Raw genomic sequence first — 20,470 nt, 5'->3', positions numbered from 1 at the left:
ATTTTTTTGGGAATTTTTCTGTTTTTATATGATGGTTAGGGTTAGCCTTGGATTGATAGCTCTAAATTGTGTTAAATGCAGCCTTTGTGCGTTAATTGCGGTTGTTTTCGGAAAATTTCAAAATTTGTGCGGAAATTTCAGGTTTAGGGTTTCAAATCTGTCCTGTTTTGCACTGTACGTTCGTCCTTGAGGAAGGCCGAATCAGCCCTTTCCCAAAACATGAAAGTTGTTGGTAATTGAGTTAAATAGCTACCTGTTAAATTTCAGCTCAATAAGAATACTGTAGCATGTAAAATGACTGAAATACCCTTGACTGCCCATAAGCCCTGTTTCGCGGACAATTTTCTGTTTTCATGGAGATTTCCATTTTTGACCCTGGAAATGCATGTTTTAGCTTTGGAGGCCTTCATACGAAATGTAGGTATATGGATTAGCTTCGAAACGCCATAAAATTCGTTTCAATCTGATAAGTGTAGCTTCAGTTGTGGTTGTTATGCCGAAAGGTGTGTTTATGATTTGTATGTAGAATTGTGGTTGATTTGAGATGAGTTGGTGTTGATTGTAGGATGGAAAAGTAAGCAAATTTAGGGGAGATGCTGTCCAATTTTCTAGGCCGTTTGGTCCCTTTAAGTTTGAGTTGCCTTTTTGGTAGAAATGAAGGGCTTTTGGGTCGTTCAAGCCCTAGGTCCTCTCGTTACCTTTTCGTTCCAAAATCACGCTTTTGCACTCTTGCATTTGTAGTTCGTTTGGTTAGGCATACGACTCATAGTTGAGTTTCATTTGTGAATGCCTGTAAGACCCCGTAATTTTCTCATTTTCAGGGTTTTATTCTATTTAATGGCATATTTTCTGCATTTTCTTTATTAGAAAAATTTCTAGATAATTTTTATGAGTAAATATTTTTTTTTAGATGATTTTCTAGTATCGGTTAGCTTGTTGGCCGGCTCTTGTAAGGAGAAAAACCAAGAGAGAACCTTCAAATTTTCCTTCCATTTCTTGCTAAAATTTGGAGTTTCAACCGATAGAATCGCAAACCCTTCCATAAGAGTGTTATCTAAGGGAGAACAAAGGTCTTGGTGGAGTGATTCTTGTAAAAGAAACCCAAGGCTATCATCTTTCCTCAAGTTTCAAGGTAAATTCTCTAGACAATTTCCTTTTGCTCTTAATAATAGTCGATTAGTGGCTTGTGGGAGTTAAGGAGGTGATCTTGTGGGTGTTTTCATGACTTTTGGTGGTGTTAGATGAATTTTTGATTTTATGCATAATTTTTCTGTTTTTATATGTTTAATGTTGATTAGCCATCTATGATGGGCTAGTATGGGTTAGAATGAAGCTTTGGTATGATAATTGTAATGATTAGTAGAAAATTTCTGGTTTGAAGCAAAAATTTCCAGATTAGGGTTTCATTTTCCCCAATTCTGCCCGGCACTGTTCATCATAGTTAGAGGCCGAATTAGCCTTGGGTTAAAACATAAAAGTTGTAGGGAATGATATTTTAGATATGCCTACAAAGTTTCAGGTCAATCGGAGCAATTGTAACTTGTGAAAAGACTGAAATACCCCTGCTGCCCTGTTTCTACCAGAACTTGAGAATTGCTTCTGTGATTGGCTAATTTGATTGGTAATGCTTCTGATTTGGTTGTTGATGTCTTCTTAAGAATTGTACCCTTGTATCTTAGCTTTCGTATGGCTTTGGAATCACTTGATTTGGACTTATGTAGCCATACTTATGATGTTTGAACCAGAATGCGGTTGGTGAACCTGTTTTTACGGTTCTGGTTTAGTATATTGAATTTTTGACCCGATTGCACTAGAAACTGGACTGAGTATCCTTCTTCAACATTGTAGCCCTATCTCTTAGCTTCGAAACGGTGTATCTTTCACCTCTATCCGATAATCGTAGTGCCAATGGTACCAAAACCGCAAAATGATGTCAAAAACTATTTTATGGTTTAGAGCTTAACTTTCATTTCCGGACTTTTCCCTAGCTTGAATTGTACTGGTACTACTTGGAGCTTACTGAACGGCTATTGAAATTAAATTGTTGTGTGTGTACCTTTGGGTTTGAATAAGAAAAATAATGAAGCCATAAATGGCTGGAAATAGGAAAATACAAAGGGCGTGCTGCCCAAATTTTCGCTCAAGGGCTACGCTTCTATTTGAACTTGTATATTTTTTCGTTTGGTCAAATACTATGCCGTTTTTCCATCTAAAACATGATACCTTTTCCAGTTTGAACGCTTCAAATGTTTATTTACTATTCATGACCAAATATCGAGGGTATGATATTAGGTTTTCTCAGTCAAGACAATGTAGGCCATAATACCTACTTGAAATGATCATTGATTTTTGAACTCACATAACGATTCCGAATAAATAATTATTTTCTGAGCCTATCTGGTTTGATTCGACGTTGAACTTTGATTCAAAGTGTTTTCCATTGGGAACTGTTATAACCTTTGAGATTGGTTTGATGACACCGGCTAGTTTGTTTCCCGTTCGCACAGATCCAAAGTGTCCTTTATTTTCACTTTAAAGCAATTTATCCATTTTACTCGTACTAGTCCAGTTCCTGATTCCACTTACTTGTTTTGCTAGATTGAATTGTAAATATTCTTGTCTCATTGAATCATCAGGTTTCTCGTGAACCGAGGTAAGATCGATAGGACATTTTGGACGCTTTATTTAGCATAAGTTGCGGTGAGTGTTTCCTTTTCCAAACAATTTTTCTTTATGATTGTTACAAGATGAGCTTAAGTAAGTGTGAATGACCCTGCTTCTCGCAGTATATCAGCAACCAACGCTACGTCGCAATATGTGCCCTTATCATCCTGAGCTTTAATGGCAAGCATGTAGTAAGTGGCACCAGAAATGCTCCACCAGAAGCCGAATTCCACATTGATGAAAACCAGATCGGTCCCGGCCTGCTTATTGTACGTTACAACTGCAAATTGTGCAATCTCAATCACCTTATCGTCTTTCGGTTTGACGGTTGACGCCACAGGAATAATAGGTTCGTCTTTCTGCAAACCCCAAACATTTTTCAGTAAGAAAACCCAACACAATTGAGTTCCCAAAATCAGTTAGAGTCCTTTCAAACAAAGGAGCAACCAGAAAACTAAATCCAACCAATCAATTAATAAGAAACGACATTGCTCGGAAGAAGCTTATTTATCAAACAATTCAAGAGACCGCAGCATGTAGACAACTAGAAACATAAAATATTGCTAATCAAGTCGACTCAAGAATGTTGAAATTACTTTAATTTGCAACTCCTCATACTTTTTCAAACGTTTCTATACGAGTTGTTTATAAGTTGACTCCGAAAACCATGCACACACAAACTTGAAAAACAAAGAAATCCAGTCTAGCAAGGCATACAGTCACTATTCACCTGTCCACTGCCAGTACCAGATTTGGCTGCAGCCATATTCTTCTTAAAGGACTAGCTAGCTAACTAATAAGAATGGAAATAGATATTTGTAACTGGTGACTGTCGAAAACTTGGTAGCAGAGAACCAGACTCCTTGTATTTATAGGCCTAAGAATGTGATACTCTACACCATAAATTAATTTGTGGTAATGCCGGACCTAATTACCAAAATCATGGTCCACCAGCATGGAACACGTTTTTACACGTCCTTGATGAGGTCAGTGTGAAAATATACACCAACTAGCCTAATTATTATAGCTCGGCCTATAATTTTATGTCATTATTTTATCATCATTCAAACTTTTGGCGGGCTTGATACCACTCTGTAGGGTTGGTCCAGTGGCTAAGAGCTATCAGGTTTATAGTTTGAATCATGAAGTTGACAGTTGGGGATGGGATGGAGGGTTGAAATAAAAAAAAAAACTTTCAGCTTGAATATGCTAATTTCAGTCATGTAATAACTTATGCATTTTGTATTTGATTTGATGTATTACTTAATGAGTTGATGTAAAAGAAGATGACTAACAATTACACCAAAAGAGCAAGTCATTTTCTTAATTGGTTATTAAATTTTTAAATGGAAATTCCATTGGTTTGTAATCATTTTTACACAATAAAAGCAAGAGAAAGTCAAGAAGTTGTGTTTCAATGCCAAATTGCAAAACTTTGTTGCCAACAATCAAAAAATGTATTAAATCGAATGAAATAAAGCAGCTTTCTCATTTTGGAAATACGACAATCTATTGTGAAGATAATGTAGATTCGAATGTTCAAAAACAGCCATTATGCATGCCAATTAACAAAACTACGCTACTCATTCTATAAGAACCATGCCAGAAGTATAAAAAGTGTTCGTTTCTGATATAAGCTCAAGTTGTGGATATTTTTGTAGGTGCGTTATATTGTTTTTGAGTCAATTTGTGAAGTTAAATGGTGCAAGTTGCTTATTTTAGTCTTTGATTTGCACCTTAAGTTGATAGATGAATTAACTATGATTTTGTCATTTTACTCGCAAAATCTCTTTGTTTTGTAGGGTAAAATGAACAAGATCAATTGGAAGTGAAATGGTGGACTAACAAAGCGATGATTAGAAGCTTGAGAAATTACAGCAGTAGTTAAAAGATGTGGTGCAACTCAAGAACTTGAAAGGATGAAAGAAGGAAAGAATCTAAAACTAGGGTTTATGTTGTAATCTAGGAATCTGCATATAGGGTTATGCGTAATTTATTGAAGATTGAGCTATTTGAGTGCGTACGAATAGGAAATTATTTGGAATAATATTTTGGAATAACATCGTAACACTCTTTGTGATATGATAGATATGAGATTAAAAAGGTGGCTAGAAAGATAAAAAGATAATTAGAAAACGTATTTATGATGCAATTAATTTTTTTTATTTTTTTATTGTTGCAAATAACTTCATATCCAAACAAAGATGTTTTCCTGACCCTTGTGTCTTTTTTATTTGTCTATGCTTTTAGTAACTCGGCATATATATACTCTCCTTGTTAGAGTTCTTCTTCTGGTAAATCTTGCAATAGGACTTCAGTAATTTATTTTCTTCAAAGAGGGAATCTTTAGTTCACTAATTTAGGAATTTATAATTTTTTACTTCTTTAAATTTTTATAGTAAACTCATAATAAGTAATAACAACATTTATAATGTTCAAAATAAGGAGGATAAGCAAAGATTTTAAAATATTCTTTATCGTTTTATTGATAGACTTAAGCTAAACTCAAAATCATATATTTATAAAACCTCTACAGGCTTAGCTGCAGTGATATTACATCGAGTTTAGAAGGTAACTATAAGGACTTTTGGGGCTTTTCACCAACCGTGTTGGGGACATTTAGGAACTTTTTGGAATTGTGTTGGCCAAAATTTATATTGAGAAAGCAAAATCATATACAGACTATGAATGAGGATGCAAGCTGAGGAGAGCTTTTATAAGGATAAATCGAGAGTCAAATGGTTGGAAGAGGGTGATGCCAACACGGCATTTTGATCAATGAATTCCTGTAAACACATAGGATCGATTGTAGTAATAAATTACCTATAGTATTCCAAAATAGAATCTATACGGACGAGTTAATTTTCTCTACTTTAATTATTCTAGACAAATAATAAAATTCAAATTCATAGGGGTTTCAATCTATAACTAAAAAAAATGAACAAATAATCAAGGCAAATTAAATAGAGTTGAGAAAATGGTTGGCAAGAGTCTAGGGTTTTAGATTTTTATACAAAATTTAAATTAATCATCCCATTATTTTTCTCAACATGCCAACAATGTATTACACGCAAATACCTTAGATTATCTCTGGATATATCTAAGTTACGCTTAATTAAATCGCATGTCTCTCTCGAGATCATAAGTATTTAATTAAACCCTTTAAGATCTTAGGTGATATAATTACGTCATACAACTGCTAACCTACTCTCATAATTAGATTAAATATGTTAATTTATCTAGTGCACGGTTGTATATCCCTTTTTAGTTTAATACAAGCATTAAGGGCATGTCTATAGTACGTGGCCAATCACAAACATGCAATTAAATCAAAAATAAATAAATCAAGACAAAAGTAAAGAATTTAACTAAGATAAGTAATCAAATCTCCTTCATAAAACTCTAAGCCTAGAAAATTGAGCTCAACATATTCATAATTAAAACCAAGAATTCAAAGAAAAGATACAAGTAAGAAGATAAAGTAAAGAAAACTTCTCAATTTTCTATGCTTTGGTCCCCGTCTTGATCATCCTTTTTTATTCTTCCACGCTTCATCCTTGATCTATCATGAAAAGAAGATGTAAAAAGGATGAAATAATGTAGCCTAATATTTTCTGACCTCCAAAAACGTCCTAGATAGCGCTTATTTATAGTTTCTTAAAGTAGTATCTCAAATGGGATAGGATTGGGTTTATTGGAACTAAAAAATAACATTTTCGTATATTTTTTCAATAAAGTCCAGCCCAAAGTTTGGCACCGAACATTAGGATTACAGGAAGCTCGGCCTGAAGACCGAATGCATAGTCGGCGTCGGTTATAACAGAGCCATGAATGGATCACTATAGATCTACACATGGATCATATTTGAAGCCAAAAAAACTCGATCAAAGAGGCTGAATCAACTCTTGCAAACATGAAAGTTGTAGTCCTTTAAATTAGCTTTCCCATGCCATAACAATCATATCATTTGGAGATCTGGACACTAAGATATGTCTAAAATACTGAAAACTAATCAGAAGAGCATCATAGCAAAACTATATTTTAGTATTTTGGATTGTTTGTTATGAAAACATGAGAACTGGACTTTGATATCTCATAAAAGTTGTAGATCTTTCTCTTACTTCAAAGTGAATCAAGAATTATATCAATCCAATTTGTGTAACTCAAGTTATTGCCAAAATAATGAAACATGTCAATCCAGTCAAACCCCTTACTCTTCAAGTATTCTTCTTCCATTGCTTCTTCGCCATATTTTTGTCTATTTTCTGTCCAGTCAAGATTTTCACTTATTAGACCAATATAATAACAAAATAAAGTAGTTTCCATTCAAAATAAAGCTCAAATAACATAATTAACTAGCAACTTATACATATAAATACACTACATTTTATACCCTATCACATTTTTCCATAGAAAGTTGAAAATTTACCATTCTCACAACAAAATCTTAAGTCTCACAAACTCTGAGTATATAAGGCTTTACAGACTGTGAAAATGTGAAGAGGGAAGTAGTTGGATATTATTTGTAATCATTTTCTAAACATGGTTCCTTCTCTGAAACTATGGAGCATAGGTTATCCAAGATTATTAAAAATAGATTAACCAAAAAGCAAGGGGCAAAGTTGATTCAGAAAATTACTGACTTAGAGATTCAGCAAGCTTTATTCAGCATGAAAGAAGGTACTTCACCAGAGCCTGATGCTTTCACTGTGGATTTTTTCAATAAAAATTGATGACTATTAGGTGCTGGTTTGATTAATGCTATATAGTACTGTTTTCATACTCAGCATATGGCTATAGGATTGAATAGTACAATCATCACTTTGGTTCCCAAGATAGCTTCACCCGTGGGAATGAAGGAATATGGTCTTGTTGCTTGTTGCAACGCACTCTAAGAAATATATTCTAATTTCTAGGGTGCTTACTGAATTATTTAAACAAATTTTGGAAGGTCTGATATCTAAGAGGCAAAGTGCCTTTTTAAAAGGTTGAAATATTTCAGATAATGTCCTATTGATGCATGAGTTGGTGAGAAATTATCATAAGAAAGGGAGAAAAGCAAGATGTGTTCTGAAAGTTGACATCACGAAAGCATATGATACAGTTAGATGGCTGTTTCTTTTTCACGGTTCTCAAACTTATGAACTTCTCCTCTACCTTATTTATTGCGCAAAAAACTGTGCTATGACTACTAGATTCTCTCTCAACCTAAATGGCTTCCTTGTTGGCTAATTTGCAAGTTGTAGAGGGTTGAGGCAAGGACATTTTATATCTACTCACCTTTGTCTTGGTAGTAATGGAAGCGTTTTCTCAGATTATGGATGCAAACATTGAAGAGATGGGGTTTGAATACCACCCCAGATGTTCAGAGATGAAATCATACCATATTTCCTTTGTTGATGATTTGTTCATTATGGCTATTCCATCTCATAAATCCTTGACGAGATTTATACTTGCACTCTAATTTTTAAACCTAATTCCCTTGTTAACGGATCGTGTATTGTAGTACAAAGGAAATAAGGTCGAATCCCACGAGAATCACTCTCAACTACTAAGGTTTTTTGCTCACTTTATTATCTAAACTACTCAAGAATTTTAACTAAGTGAAACCATCAAAAGCTAAAATAATGCAAGGCAAATTAACAACTTGAAGAAACTCAACTAAAGACAAATGTCCTAGGGTATAGATTCCACTAAATGTACCTAACTATGGATGAAATAGCCAATTATCACTCATGGTTTTGTCTTGCTAAGGATGTATTTCACTCAAGTCTTCAGAACTCGTTCTCGCCAATGAACTGAACTTAGCCAACACTATACTTTCCTTACTCTCATGGTGAAATCTAAAGTGAAGACTTAATCTAGATCTAGAAATGCCAAAAATATCCACCTAAGTGTACCATTATTTTCGTGTGTCTACTCATTAGGTTTACCTATTCTATTTCATCATTGTTAATTATTCTCATAGATTAACAACAACTATCATGGTTTGTAAATGGTGATTAAGCATTTACAAGTGTTAAAGTAAAAATAAATGAACTAGCAAGTGCAAGATATAACAATAATCAACTTTATTCAACCATAATCAAGGCACAAATAGCTTCATCTACCCCTAAAACAAGAAGATTTAGCTAGACATAGTAGATTTAATAATAAAACTCGTGTCTTCAATGTAACTAAGAATTAATGGCACAACAAAGAGAGTAAAGAGAAAGAAATACTTATTCAAGTGAAGAAACAAGATCTTCAAGTTTCATCATTTTCATTGCAATAAAAAATACATTGTTCATCAAGAGTTCTTCAAGTTTTTGAAGATAAAAAGAAAATTAGATCTAAAACTATCAGTAAGCTAAAACTAAAAAAAAGAGAAGAAAAAGCTCTCTCTCTTGTCAAGAACTAATCTCCCTCTCCAATAACATGTTTCTTCCTTGTTAAGAGTCAACAAAAGAAACTCTTAGATCCTCCAAAAGTTGGTACAAAATGTCTTTTTGTGTCTTGTCCACAAAAAAAAAAGAAAAGAAAGAAAAACCATGCAAGTTGGTGAGTTGCAGCTACCATGAATTCCTGGATCAAATCCCTCGAGGGATTCTCCCAGGGATTGTGCAGAACAAATGATTTGCTACAAAATGATTCACTGGCCACAAACTGTGGGAGAAACCGCAGGCGGATTCTCCCGCGGTTTCTCTCTAGTTTTTTTTCTTCTTTGTTTCCTTCTTTCTTTCTTCCAAGCTTCATGCTTTCCTTGCACCATTTCTTTTAGCCATTGTTGTGACTCCTCAAGCTTCTCATCCCAGCTCATTGCACGTCCAATTAAGCTTAATCATTTTTCCTACAAAACCAAAGAAATTTGCAAGTGAAATGATAAAATCACAACTAATCCATTAATCACTTAAGGTGCAAATTAGTGACATAAAATGGACAATTTATACCAATTAATCTTACAAATAGACTCAAAATCGATATGGGATTCAGGCCACTTTGAAAGAATTCTCTGAGATGTCGAGTCTTCAACCAAACCTGGCTAAATCAGAGATTTTTGCAGCCGGTGTATCTAACTAGCAATGTGTGAAGTTGAATGAAGCTGTGGGGATTCGCTTGGGACACTTTCTAGTTTGATACCTAAGTGTTCCTTTAATATCTACTAGGCTAAGTGCTATTGACTGCTAGCCTATTCTTGATAAAATAGGGGCTATAATTAAAAGTTGGGCAGCTTGGAAACTCTCTTATGGAGGAAGGCTCATTTTACTTGAATTTATACTTAATAGCCTTTTTGTTTATTTGTCCTCCCCAAGTTGTCTGTTGCAAAGGTGGAGAGTATTTTGAATGCCTTTCTATGGTCTGGAGTGGAGCTGAGGAGTGAGGACACATGCAAAAGTTATTTGGGCAGAAGTTTGTAAACCAAAGTATGAAGGAGGTCTGGGATTGACATATTTCAAACTATGGAATAGAGCTTGATGTGCATGGGGCATACAAAATTAAACTCAATACGTAGTCAAATTTTACATTTATAAATTTTTAAATACCCTACACAAGTTTTGACCGAGATAACTTTATTCCTTTGCAATCCTATAGATATGAGAAAGAGTAGCACTTTCCAAACATTAAGACTAACAATTTTTGGTCGCTTCATTACCAATCTGAATATATAGCTAGATCAAGTTAACTTTGGGCCAAAGCTTTTTAAATTCATTAGCTTTTGGATGTAGCATGAGTTTTTTGATGTCCTGTTGGATTCTTGGCAAGCTGATCCTGGAGTGTTAATAAATCCCATACAGCTTATCTGTTTTGAACTAAAACAGCTTATGGGTAAGCTTCAAGAGCTGAATAAAAGAGACTATAACCACATCTCTGGTGGAGTTCAAAGCAAAAAAAAAAAAAAGGCAACTGATAATAGTGCAGCAGCATATGCAATAGCAACCTTTTGATCCGGAGTTAATTGCTGCAGAGAAAGTTGTTATCTAGGAATACACAAGATTGATTCTCGCTGAAGAGGAGTTCTATAAGGATAAGCCCAGAGTGTAGTGGCTACAATTCGGTGATAAAAATTGATCCGCTATTTGTGCTACTGCATAGGATCGATTGTATAATAAAATCATCTCAGATCTAGCTATTTCTTCGCTTCAGTCGTGCATTCTCCTTTTGAATTGACTTTTCCTAGGTTAGGAGTGTTTTCTCTACTATAATTATTATGAGAAGACAATGAAATTTAAATTTAAAGGATTTAATTTCTAATTAAGAGGTAAAATAAATGATCAAGTCAAATAAAAAAGATGCGAGAAAATAATTGGCAAGAGACTAGAGTTTTAGATTTTGATCCAGAATTTGAATTAATTATCCAACTAATTTATTAACATGCCAAGAATGTATCATGCAAAGGTGTTTTATATTATCTATTAATACATCTAAATTGTGCCCAATTATATCTTACATCTCTCTCAAGACCATAATTATTTAATTAAACCCTTTAAGATCTTAGGTGATTTCAATTATGTTATACAAAATCTAATCTATTCTCATAATTAGGCTAAATATATTTATTCATCTTATGCATGGTTGTATGTCCCTTTTTAGTTCAACACAAAATCTAAGAGCATGTCTATGGTGATCAAGCATAACATATAATTAAGTCAAAATAGATAAATTAAGGCAAACGTAAAGAATTTAACTAAAATAAATAACCAATACTTTTTAATAAAATCCAACCCTAGAGACAAATTAGTTCATCATATTCATTATAAAAATCAAGAACTCAAAGACTAAATACAAGTATGAAGATAAAAGTAAAGAAAACTTCTCAATTTTCCTTGCTCCAATCTCCGTCTCGATTTCTCTTTGATCCCGTGCCTTGAACCCATTCTTGATCTCCCAAGAAAGAGTTTTATGTGATGAACTGATGCTAGTCTAATGTGTTTCTTCCCCTAAAAATAATCTAAATAACTCCTATTTATAGTTTCTTAAAATTTTAGCCCAAATATGATAGGGTTAGACTTCTTGGAGTTGAAAAAAATCGCGAAGGCACCAATTCCAGATGAAGAAGGAAACGGTCTCTACGTAACCAATCATCCATAATATCAAATAAATCATTTTCGCCTTTGGTAAATTTACCAAGGGCTATAGTCATAGCGATCCTTCTATTCAACTACTTCGACCATTTTGGAGCACTTCATAGCATTTTTAGAGGATTCAATCTCTTTTGTATGATATCTCTTGCACTGTCCCACCCCAATGCAATTGGTTACAAAGATAAAAATCTTTTATTTATTGGCCCATAAACTCACCTTGATAACTCAAATTTTTATTCCTAGAGTAGTAGATTCCTACTTAGTAAGTATATTAACCGCAAATTGTCTTATTATGACTCATCAATCAGATGATGAATATCTTTTCAAAGAACAACCAACCCCCTCTCTCATGCCCAATTGACCCTCAGACCTAACCCCTCGTTTGTTCCATTAATAATTAATGTTATTATTAGATCTTGTTTGGGATATTGAGAAAAATAAAGAAATATAGAAATTCTTTTAATAAATTAAAGTCTTTTATTAATTTCCGTGGGCCGGTCATTGGGTGAAGCTCAAAACCATAACAACCAGAAGAAGTTCAATGTGAAGACCATTTTGACATCTGGAGCCGGTTATTGAGAATACATGCACAGATCGCTATGGATTTGCCTATGGATCCTTAGTAATCCAGCAACCCTTGTTTGTTCATTCTTCTTCTTCTTTTATTGCTGCTTTTCTTGATTGTCTTGCCAAGATTGGTCCATTTTCTTTCCAATTGAGCTCTCTACCTATTAAAATAACATAAGATCAAAATTAAACAATTTCTATTCAAGTTGTAGCTCAACTATCACCGTTAACTAGCAATTTGTACATATAAAGATAATGCAATTCATACCCTATCAAAAATACTGCTTTTTTTCTACAGAAAGATGAAGGGTCATGTTGCCAGGAATAAGATACTCTCTCTTAGAAATGATGAAGTTGATGTTGTTGAGGACCATGAGCAAGTTAAAGAAATTGCAGGGGAATTTTATCAGACTCTGTTTAGTAAATCTAACTCTTAGTACCCTGATTTGAAGGGCAAGCTGCAACAGATAAATGCCAAAACCATCACTAGTGATCAATTCGACTTTCTCCAGGCTAGTGTGTCAGCTGAAGAGATTAAACATGCTATGTTTGCTATGAAGGACGGTAAAGCTCCAAGCCCAGATGGCTTTAGTGCACAATTTTTTTAAAGAAGAATTAGCATGTAATTGGTGATGAAGTAATTCGAGATGCTCAATCTTGTTTTGACAAGAAGTATATGCATTATCCTTTAAATAGTACTATAATTACACTGGTCCCAAAGTTGCGGAATACAACACAAATGAGGGATTTCAAGCCTACAGCCTGCTGTTGTTTGCTATGTAAATGCGATTTAGCATTGCTAACTAATAGGTTGAAAGTTTAATTCCTCGAATCATTGATGAATATCAGAGTGCTTTATAATAGGAAGAAGTATAGCAGATAATACACTAGTAATGCATGAATTGGTGAGAGGGTACTGCAAGAAAGTTGGATTAGCTCGTGCAGTGTTGAAAATAAAGTGAGGAGTGAAAGAAATGCTGGATAGTCAAATTACAGGCTTCAAAATTACATGTTTAATGTTCTTTCCAACTGTGCTGGGTTTTGGAGACATTAAATGTTAAAATATCCAAAATTAAAAGTTAAAATATCCCCAAAGCCCACCTACATTGAGACCCAAGGGGAAATTACCAGGTGGTCATTAATTTTTAATTTGGGGTTTTAAGCTGGATGCCTAAGAAATGCAGCCTGTGCATCGACTGAAGTAAACGGGTCGAGTGAGAGTAACCAAAAGGGAAAATCGTTCAAAACGTCCATCACATTTTGTAAAATAACTTTTTTCATCCCTCACTTTTAAAAATGTAATTTTACGTCCCTTACAAATTCACATTGGTGAAATTTTGTCCCTATTTAGGTTTTCGACTAGTTTTTGGTCGGAATTCACCACGTGCCTAGCTTGCACGTGATCATATTTTAAGGGCAAAATTGTCAAATCAAATTTTATATAATTCGATTCATAGTCTCTCACATTTCATAAAATAAAATTTTTCCCCCTTATATTTCACAAAATGAATTGTTTCATCCTTCCCATTTTTCCAAATGAATTTTTTCATCTTTTATTGATCATATGTGTGAATAATTTTTTTTAAATCTATGTATATATCTATTTGATTTCACTTGAACCGTACGAATAGCATGCGAAATCAAATAGAGATATAGTACACACTACTCGTACTGCTCAAGTGAAATTAAATAGATATATACATGTGTTTAAAAAAATTTTAAGTTTTTCACGTATATTCATTTTCTTTAACTCGAAATTTGAAAATAAAGATGGCATTTAATCCTAAATATTATCAAGTGTTTATATCGAATTAAATTTGGATAGAAAAAGTAAACAAAAGAAAAGTATGACAAAAAGAAATAAGTGATTAGCACTTTCAAATTTTAAGACAATCACAATACAAGTAATTCAACTGTTGGTCTTAAAAGTGTCGAGTAGAAATTTCAGATTTAAACTGAAATTTGTTAACATAATTATAGAATTCGAGTTAGGACCCATTAATTATATGACCTTATTATACAACTCAATAAATAAATTATTACCAAAAGAGAAAGGTCAAAAATATTGAATAGGTTCAAATGATGAAATCATATAAATATATAAGTGGGTTTCAAACAAAATTATTAGTTTTAAACCCCTATATATATCGATTGAATAGCATGTGTATAGCTATGATTAGCCTGTTTAGATGAAATCCAATAGAGATAAATTACATGTTACTCATACTGTTTAAATAAAATCAAATAAACATATACGTGGGTTTATAGAAAAAAAAGCTATTCGTATACATGATCAATGAGAGATGAAAAAATTCATTTTGAAAAATGTGAGCGATGGAAAAATTCATTTTTTGAAATATGAGGAACGAAACAATTCATTTTGTAAAATGTTGGGGATGAAAAAATTCATTTTGTGAAAATGTGAGGGACTATGAATCAGATTATTTAAAAATTTGATTTGACAATTTTGTCCTTAAACAATGATCACATGCAAGTCACGTGGTAGATTCTGGCTAAAAACTAGTCGGAAATCTAGGTAGAGACCAAATTTGGTTAATGTGAATTTATAAGGGACGTAAAATTATATATTTAAAAATAAGAAACGAAAAAAGTTATTTTGTAAAATGAGAAACGTTTTGAATGATTTTCCCCAATCAAAAATTATGAATGTGTCATCGTCATGCTTTCATTGACTAAAAAGACGTTTACGTAACCCTACCAAACCCATTAATTAAATGGGTTCCATGGTCCACCTATCTGCAGACTGCACCTGGTACCTAATGAAATTCAGGCAACCATTTGACCCGCCCTTTTGGACTGCCCTCATCCAGAAAATAGTGATCTTACTTGCATATATAAATATATACACACATACATGTGTGTGTGTAACAATCCAACCTTTTTTTCCCTTCTTTTTCTTCTTCTGCTTCGTAATTATCGTTAGACACAAATCATACAAGTAATCAACCATGTTTTTTCTAAATCCAATTTTATTCTTGTTGATAATCGTAGTCCCCTTTTTAATCTTTATATTCTTGTCCAGAACATCCATCCTGCATATCGTGAACAATTGGTGGCGGAGTTTAGCTGACAAATTTTACGTGTACCAGTTGTACAGAGATCCAAAAACGGAAATTTAGCTATGGCCTGCATATGAATTCCCAGTGACACTTTTGATCACTCGTCGTCTTGCCACATTCAACCGCTGATGGGTCAAGAAACAACTTTTTGTTAACTCGCTGGCCTGAACAGTCTTCATATTTATGAAGAACATCCAAAATATACTTCAAAGAAGAACCACAACGTCATCGGCTTGTCTTACTCCCAATGTATCAACTAATCTTTCATTTCTTTTTAAGGTTTGGATTCATCTTAAGTAATACTTAACTAGTTATCAGAGAAACAAAATACACAGATACAAACTCAGGGATTGATAGTTGCTTGCAGGTAACAGAGAAACAAAATACACAGATACAAACTCAAACTCGTACAGCTGTTTTTATTTATTCAATGGTGCATTTTTGTTTGTACAAGTGCACCTTTGACATATTAGTACAAGGACACAAACTCAAACACAGACGGATTTTTTTATTTAACGGTGCATTTTTGTTGGTAGAAGTGCACCTTACATTGCATACTAGTACAACAGTGGGAGGATGTTTGCATGCCAGCAGTACATCATCCATGCATAAACTGAAAACCACACCATAAACACTAGATAATTAAAGTACTTAAAGTCGTCGATCCCCACTCAGCTGATCAAGAGTAGTGCTTGATTACTTTTTCTTATGATTGTACCAGATGAGCTCATAAGTGTGAGCATTGCTCTTCAGTGTATCAGAAACCAATGCTGGGTCGCAATATGGGCCCTTATCATCATGAGTATTAATGGCAAGCAGGTAGTCAGTGACATCAGAAACGCTCCAGCAGAAACCGAATTCCACACTGTTGAATTTCAGACCGGTCCCCGCCTGCCCATTGTAACTATCAACTGCAAATTTTGCCTTCTGAATCACCACATCGTCGTTCGGATTGACGGTTGACGCCATAGGAATAATAGGTTCGTCTTTCTGCAAACCCCAAACATTTTTCAGTAAGAAAACCCAACACAATTGAGTTCCCAAAATCAGTTAGAGTCCTTTCAAACAAAGGAACAACCAGAAAACTAAATCGAACCAATCAATTAATAAGAAACGACATTGCTCGGAAGAAGCTTATTTATCAAACAATTCAAGAGACCGCAGCATGTAGACAACTAGAAACATAAAATATTGCTAATCAAGTCGACTCAAGAATGTTGAAGTTACTTTAATTTGCAACTCCTCATACTTTTTCAAACGTTTCTATACGTGTTGTTTATAAGTTGACTCCGAAAACCATGCACACACAAACTTGAAAAACAAAGAAATCCAGTCTAGCAAGGCATACAGTCACTATTCACCTGTCCACTGCCAATACCAGATTTGGCTGCGGCCATTTTCTTCTTAAAGGACTAGCTAGCTAACTAATAAGAATGGAAATAGATACTTGTAACTGGTGAGTGTCGAAAACTTGGTAGCAGAGAACCAGACTCCTTGAATTTATAGGCCTAAAAATGTGATACTCTACACCATAAATTAATTTGTGGTAATGCCGGACCTAATTACCAAAATCATGGTCCACCAGGATGGAACACGTTTTTACACGTCCTTGATGAGGTCAGTGTGAAAATATACACCAACGTAACCTAATTATTATAGCTAGGCCTATAATTTTATGTTATTATTTTATCATCATTCAAACTTTTGGCTTGATACCACTGGGTAGGGTTGGTCCAGTGGCTAAGAGCTCCCCCACTATCAGGTTCATAGTTCTAATCTTGAGGTTGATAGTTGGGGATGGGAAGGGGTGTAAAGAGTGGAGGGTGATAGGGTATGTAATTGCTATTAAATTTATGAATATTTTCCTTTAATTTTGACCAAATATTGTAATAATTGATGGATTCTACTTATATTTGAGAATTGATGCTAATTTTAGGAATAGGCCAAGAAAAGGAGTAAAAAGTATATTTGGCAATTGATGCTAATTTCAGGAATATGGCAAGAAAAGGAGTAAAAATTGGTTTAATGAAGATTCTTGGTGTGTTCTGTGTGACCGCACCTAATTCTAGCCTCGGGTTCGAAGAGATCGAGATTTGGCGCGCGTGGCAATTTTCCAATTCAAATTGAAGTTCTGTGAAGTGGTTTCCTTTTCCAAAATAATTGGTTTTCGTTTTGTATTTAGAAACAAGTAACTTACCTTTTGTTAAATTATGGGTATATTTCTCTCGGAGAAAAATTAGAGGAGATTAGATGTATTAGTGGTAGTAGTAATAGCAGGAAACGTTGGTGACGTGAGTAGGAGGGATTCTTGGCCTTCGTGATTTTAAGACTTTGTTTCGGGTACCGAGAGACTATTAGTCTAGGCACCAAGCATAAACCAAACGAAGAGCTTTTCTCTCCGCCTTTTCCTGTTTTTTGCTTTTGTTGAATATTCATGCAACATTTATCAATAAAATTGCTTGGATTATTCGTAGTGATAAGTGGCTAAATTTTCTTTTTCTAGTCAAGGAGTAACGAAGGATTCATCGGCAACTATGAGATCTAATTGTTTTTATCTATTTCTTTTATTCGTTAGTATTCGTATGTTTTTTTATTTAATTTCTCATGATTGTTTGATTGTTTGAATGTCATGAGTGTTTGATATTTAATTCAACTTAACAATCTAATGATAGTTAGGATAGTTAAATTCTTAATTGTTTAATTGTCTTAAATTAGTGGTGACTAATGTGATTGGTTTCATGTTAGAGAAACATATGATCTAATTTAAATAAACTCCAATAGTGTGTTTATTGATTAAAACATTACTTTTCTAGTTTTTAATGCAATCAATAAATTAAATTATACGGACGTACCTAGAGTTGTTTCTTGATTAGGAAAGTAGTTAATGAATGTACATTAACTATCGAGATATTAAGGAAAAGTTGGTTATCATCACATGTTTGGCAACTTTAACCTGTTTATTAACAAATAAATGAAATAATTATTGCATTAATGAGCAGGTGTATGAATCACTTCCGAAATTATATCCTTGACTAGAGCTTGTTTATCAGTTAATCTTTTTTTTTTTTTCAGGTTTGGATTCATTTTAAGTAAAACTTAACTAGTTATTAGACTTCATAACTAGTCATGAATATAGTACCTAGTTGACACACAAAACTCAGGGATTGAAAATTGCTTGCAAGTAACAGAGGAACAAAATACACAGATACAAATTCAAACACAGACTGCTGTTTTTATTTATTTAATGGTGCATTTTACTCGTATAAGTGCAGCTTTGACATACTTGTACAAGGACACAAACTCAAACACTAATAAGAATGGAAATAGATATTTGTAACTGGTGACTATCGAAAACTTGCGACTATCGAAAACTTGGTCGCAGAGGACCAGACTCCTTGTATTTATGGGCCTAAAAATGTGATTCTGTACCCCATAAAGTAATTTGTGATGATGTAGGACCGAATCACAAAAATCATGGTCCACCAGCATGGAACACGTTTTTACACGTCCATGATGAGGTCGGCGTGAAAATATACACCAACGTAACCTTAATTACTATAGCTAAGCCTGTAATTTTATCGTATTATTTTACCATCCTTCCCACTTTTGGCTTGATGCAACTAGGCAAGATTGGTCCAATGGCTAAGAGCTACCAGGTTTATAGTTTGAATCCTGAAGTTGACAGTTGGGGATGGGATGGAGTGTGGAGAAGGGAGGGAGGGTTAAAATAAAAAAAAAAAAACTTTCAGCTTGAATATGCATTTTGTATTTGATTTGATGTATTTCTTAATGAGTTGATGTAAAAGAAGATGATTAACAATTACACCAAAAGAGCAAGTCATTTTCTTAATTGGTTATTAAATTTTTAAATGGAAATTCCATTGGTTTGTAATCATTTTTACACAATAAAAGCAAGAGAACGTCAAGAAGTTGTGTTTCAATGCCAAATTGCAAAACTTTGTTGCCAACAATCAAAAAATGTATTAAACCGAATGAAAGAAAGCAGCTTTCTCATTTTGGAAATACGACAATCTATTGTGAAGATAATGTAGATTCGAATGTTCAAAAACAGCCATTATGCATGCCAATTAACGAAACTACGCTACTCATTCTATAAGAACCATGCCAGAAGTATAAAAAGTGTTCGTTTCTGATATAAGCTCAAGTTGTGGATATTTCTGTAGGTGCTTTATATTGTTTTTGAGTCAATTTGTGAAGTTAAATGGTGCAAGTTGCTTATTTTAGTCTTTGATTTGCACCTTAAGTTGATAGATGAATTAACTATGATTTTGTCATTTTACTCGCAAAATCTCTTTGTTTTGTAGGGTAAAATGAACAAGATCAATTGGAAGTGAAATGGTGGACTAACAAAGCGATGATTAGAAACTTGAGAAATTACAACAGTAGTTAAAAGATGTGGTGCAACTCAAGAACTTGAAAGGATGAAAGAAGGAAAGAATCTAAAACTGGGGTTTATGTTGTAATCTAGGAATCTGCATATAGGGTTATGCGTAATTTATTGAAGATTGAACTATTTGAGTGCGTACGAATAGGAAATTATTTGGAATAATATTTTGGAATAACATCGTAACACTCTTTGTGATATGATAGATATGAGATTAAAAAGGTGGCTAGAAAGATAAAAAGATAATTAGAAAACGGATTTATGATGCAATTAATTTTTTTTTTTTATTGTTGCAAATAACTTCATATCCAAACAAAGATGTTTTCCTGACCCTTGTGTCTTTTTTATTTGTCTATGCTTTTAGTAACTCGGCATATACTCTCCTTGTTAGAGTTCTTTTTCTGGTAAATCTTGCAATAGGACTTCAGTAATTTATTTTCTTCAAAGAGGGAATCTTTAGTTCACTAATTTATGAATTTATAATTTTTTACTTCTTTAAATTTTTATAGTAAACTCATAATAAGTAATAACAACATTTATAATGTTCAAAATAAGGAGGATAACCAAAGATTTTAATATATTCTTTATCGTTTTATTGATAGACTTAAGCTAAACTCAAAATCATATATTTGTAAAACCTCTACAGGCTTAGCTGCAGTGATATTACATTGAGTTTAGAAGGTAACTATAAG

General features: G+C 33.6%; 2 protein-coding genes across 2 annotated transcripts; both read right to left on the bottom strand.

Annotated features, from left to right (window-relative positions):
* Positions 1 to 2,753: 2,753 nt before the first annotated feature.
* Positions 2,754 to 3,513, bottom strand: LOC113766441. Its single transcript, XM_027310635.1, has 2 exons — positions 3,395 to 3,513; positions 2,754 to 3,023 (listed from the first exon to the last, which is right to left on the bottom strand). Exons 1-2 carry the CDS (start codon positions 3,428 to 3,430, stop codon positions 2,754 to 2,756), a joined length of 306 nt encoding a protein of 101 aa, XP_027166436.1. The 5' UTR covers positions 3,431 to 3,513.
* Positions 3,514 to 15,763: 12,250 nt separating this feature from the next.
* LOC113767040 lies at positions 15,764 to 16,856 on the bottom strand. Its single transcript, XM_027311211.1, has 2 exons — positions 16,735 to 16,856; positions 15,764 to 16,363 (listed from the first exon to the last, which is right to left on the bottom strand). Exons 1-2 carry the CDS (start codon positions 16,768 to 16,770, stop codon positions 16,070 to 16,072), a joined length of 330 nt encoding a protein of 109 aa, XP_027167012.1. The 5' UTR covers positions 16,771 to 16,856; the 3' UTR covers positions 15,764 to 16,069.
* Positions 16,857 to 20,470: the final 3,614 nt, after the last annotated feature.

The sequence above is a fragment of the Coffea eugenioides genome, chromosome 3, assembly GCF_003713205.1.
Source record: "Coffea eugenioides isolate CCC68of chromosome 3, Ceug_1.0, whole genome shotgun sequence".
In the NCBI taxonomy this organism is placed as follows: domain Eukaryota; kingdom Viridiplantae; phylum Streptophyta; class Magnoliopsida; order Gentianales; family Rubiaceae; genus Coffea; species Coffea eugenioides.
The sequence above is the reverse complement of the archived record's forward strand: the minus strand, read 5'-3'. Positions and strand labels throughout refer to the sequence as shown.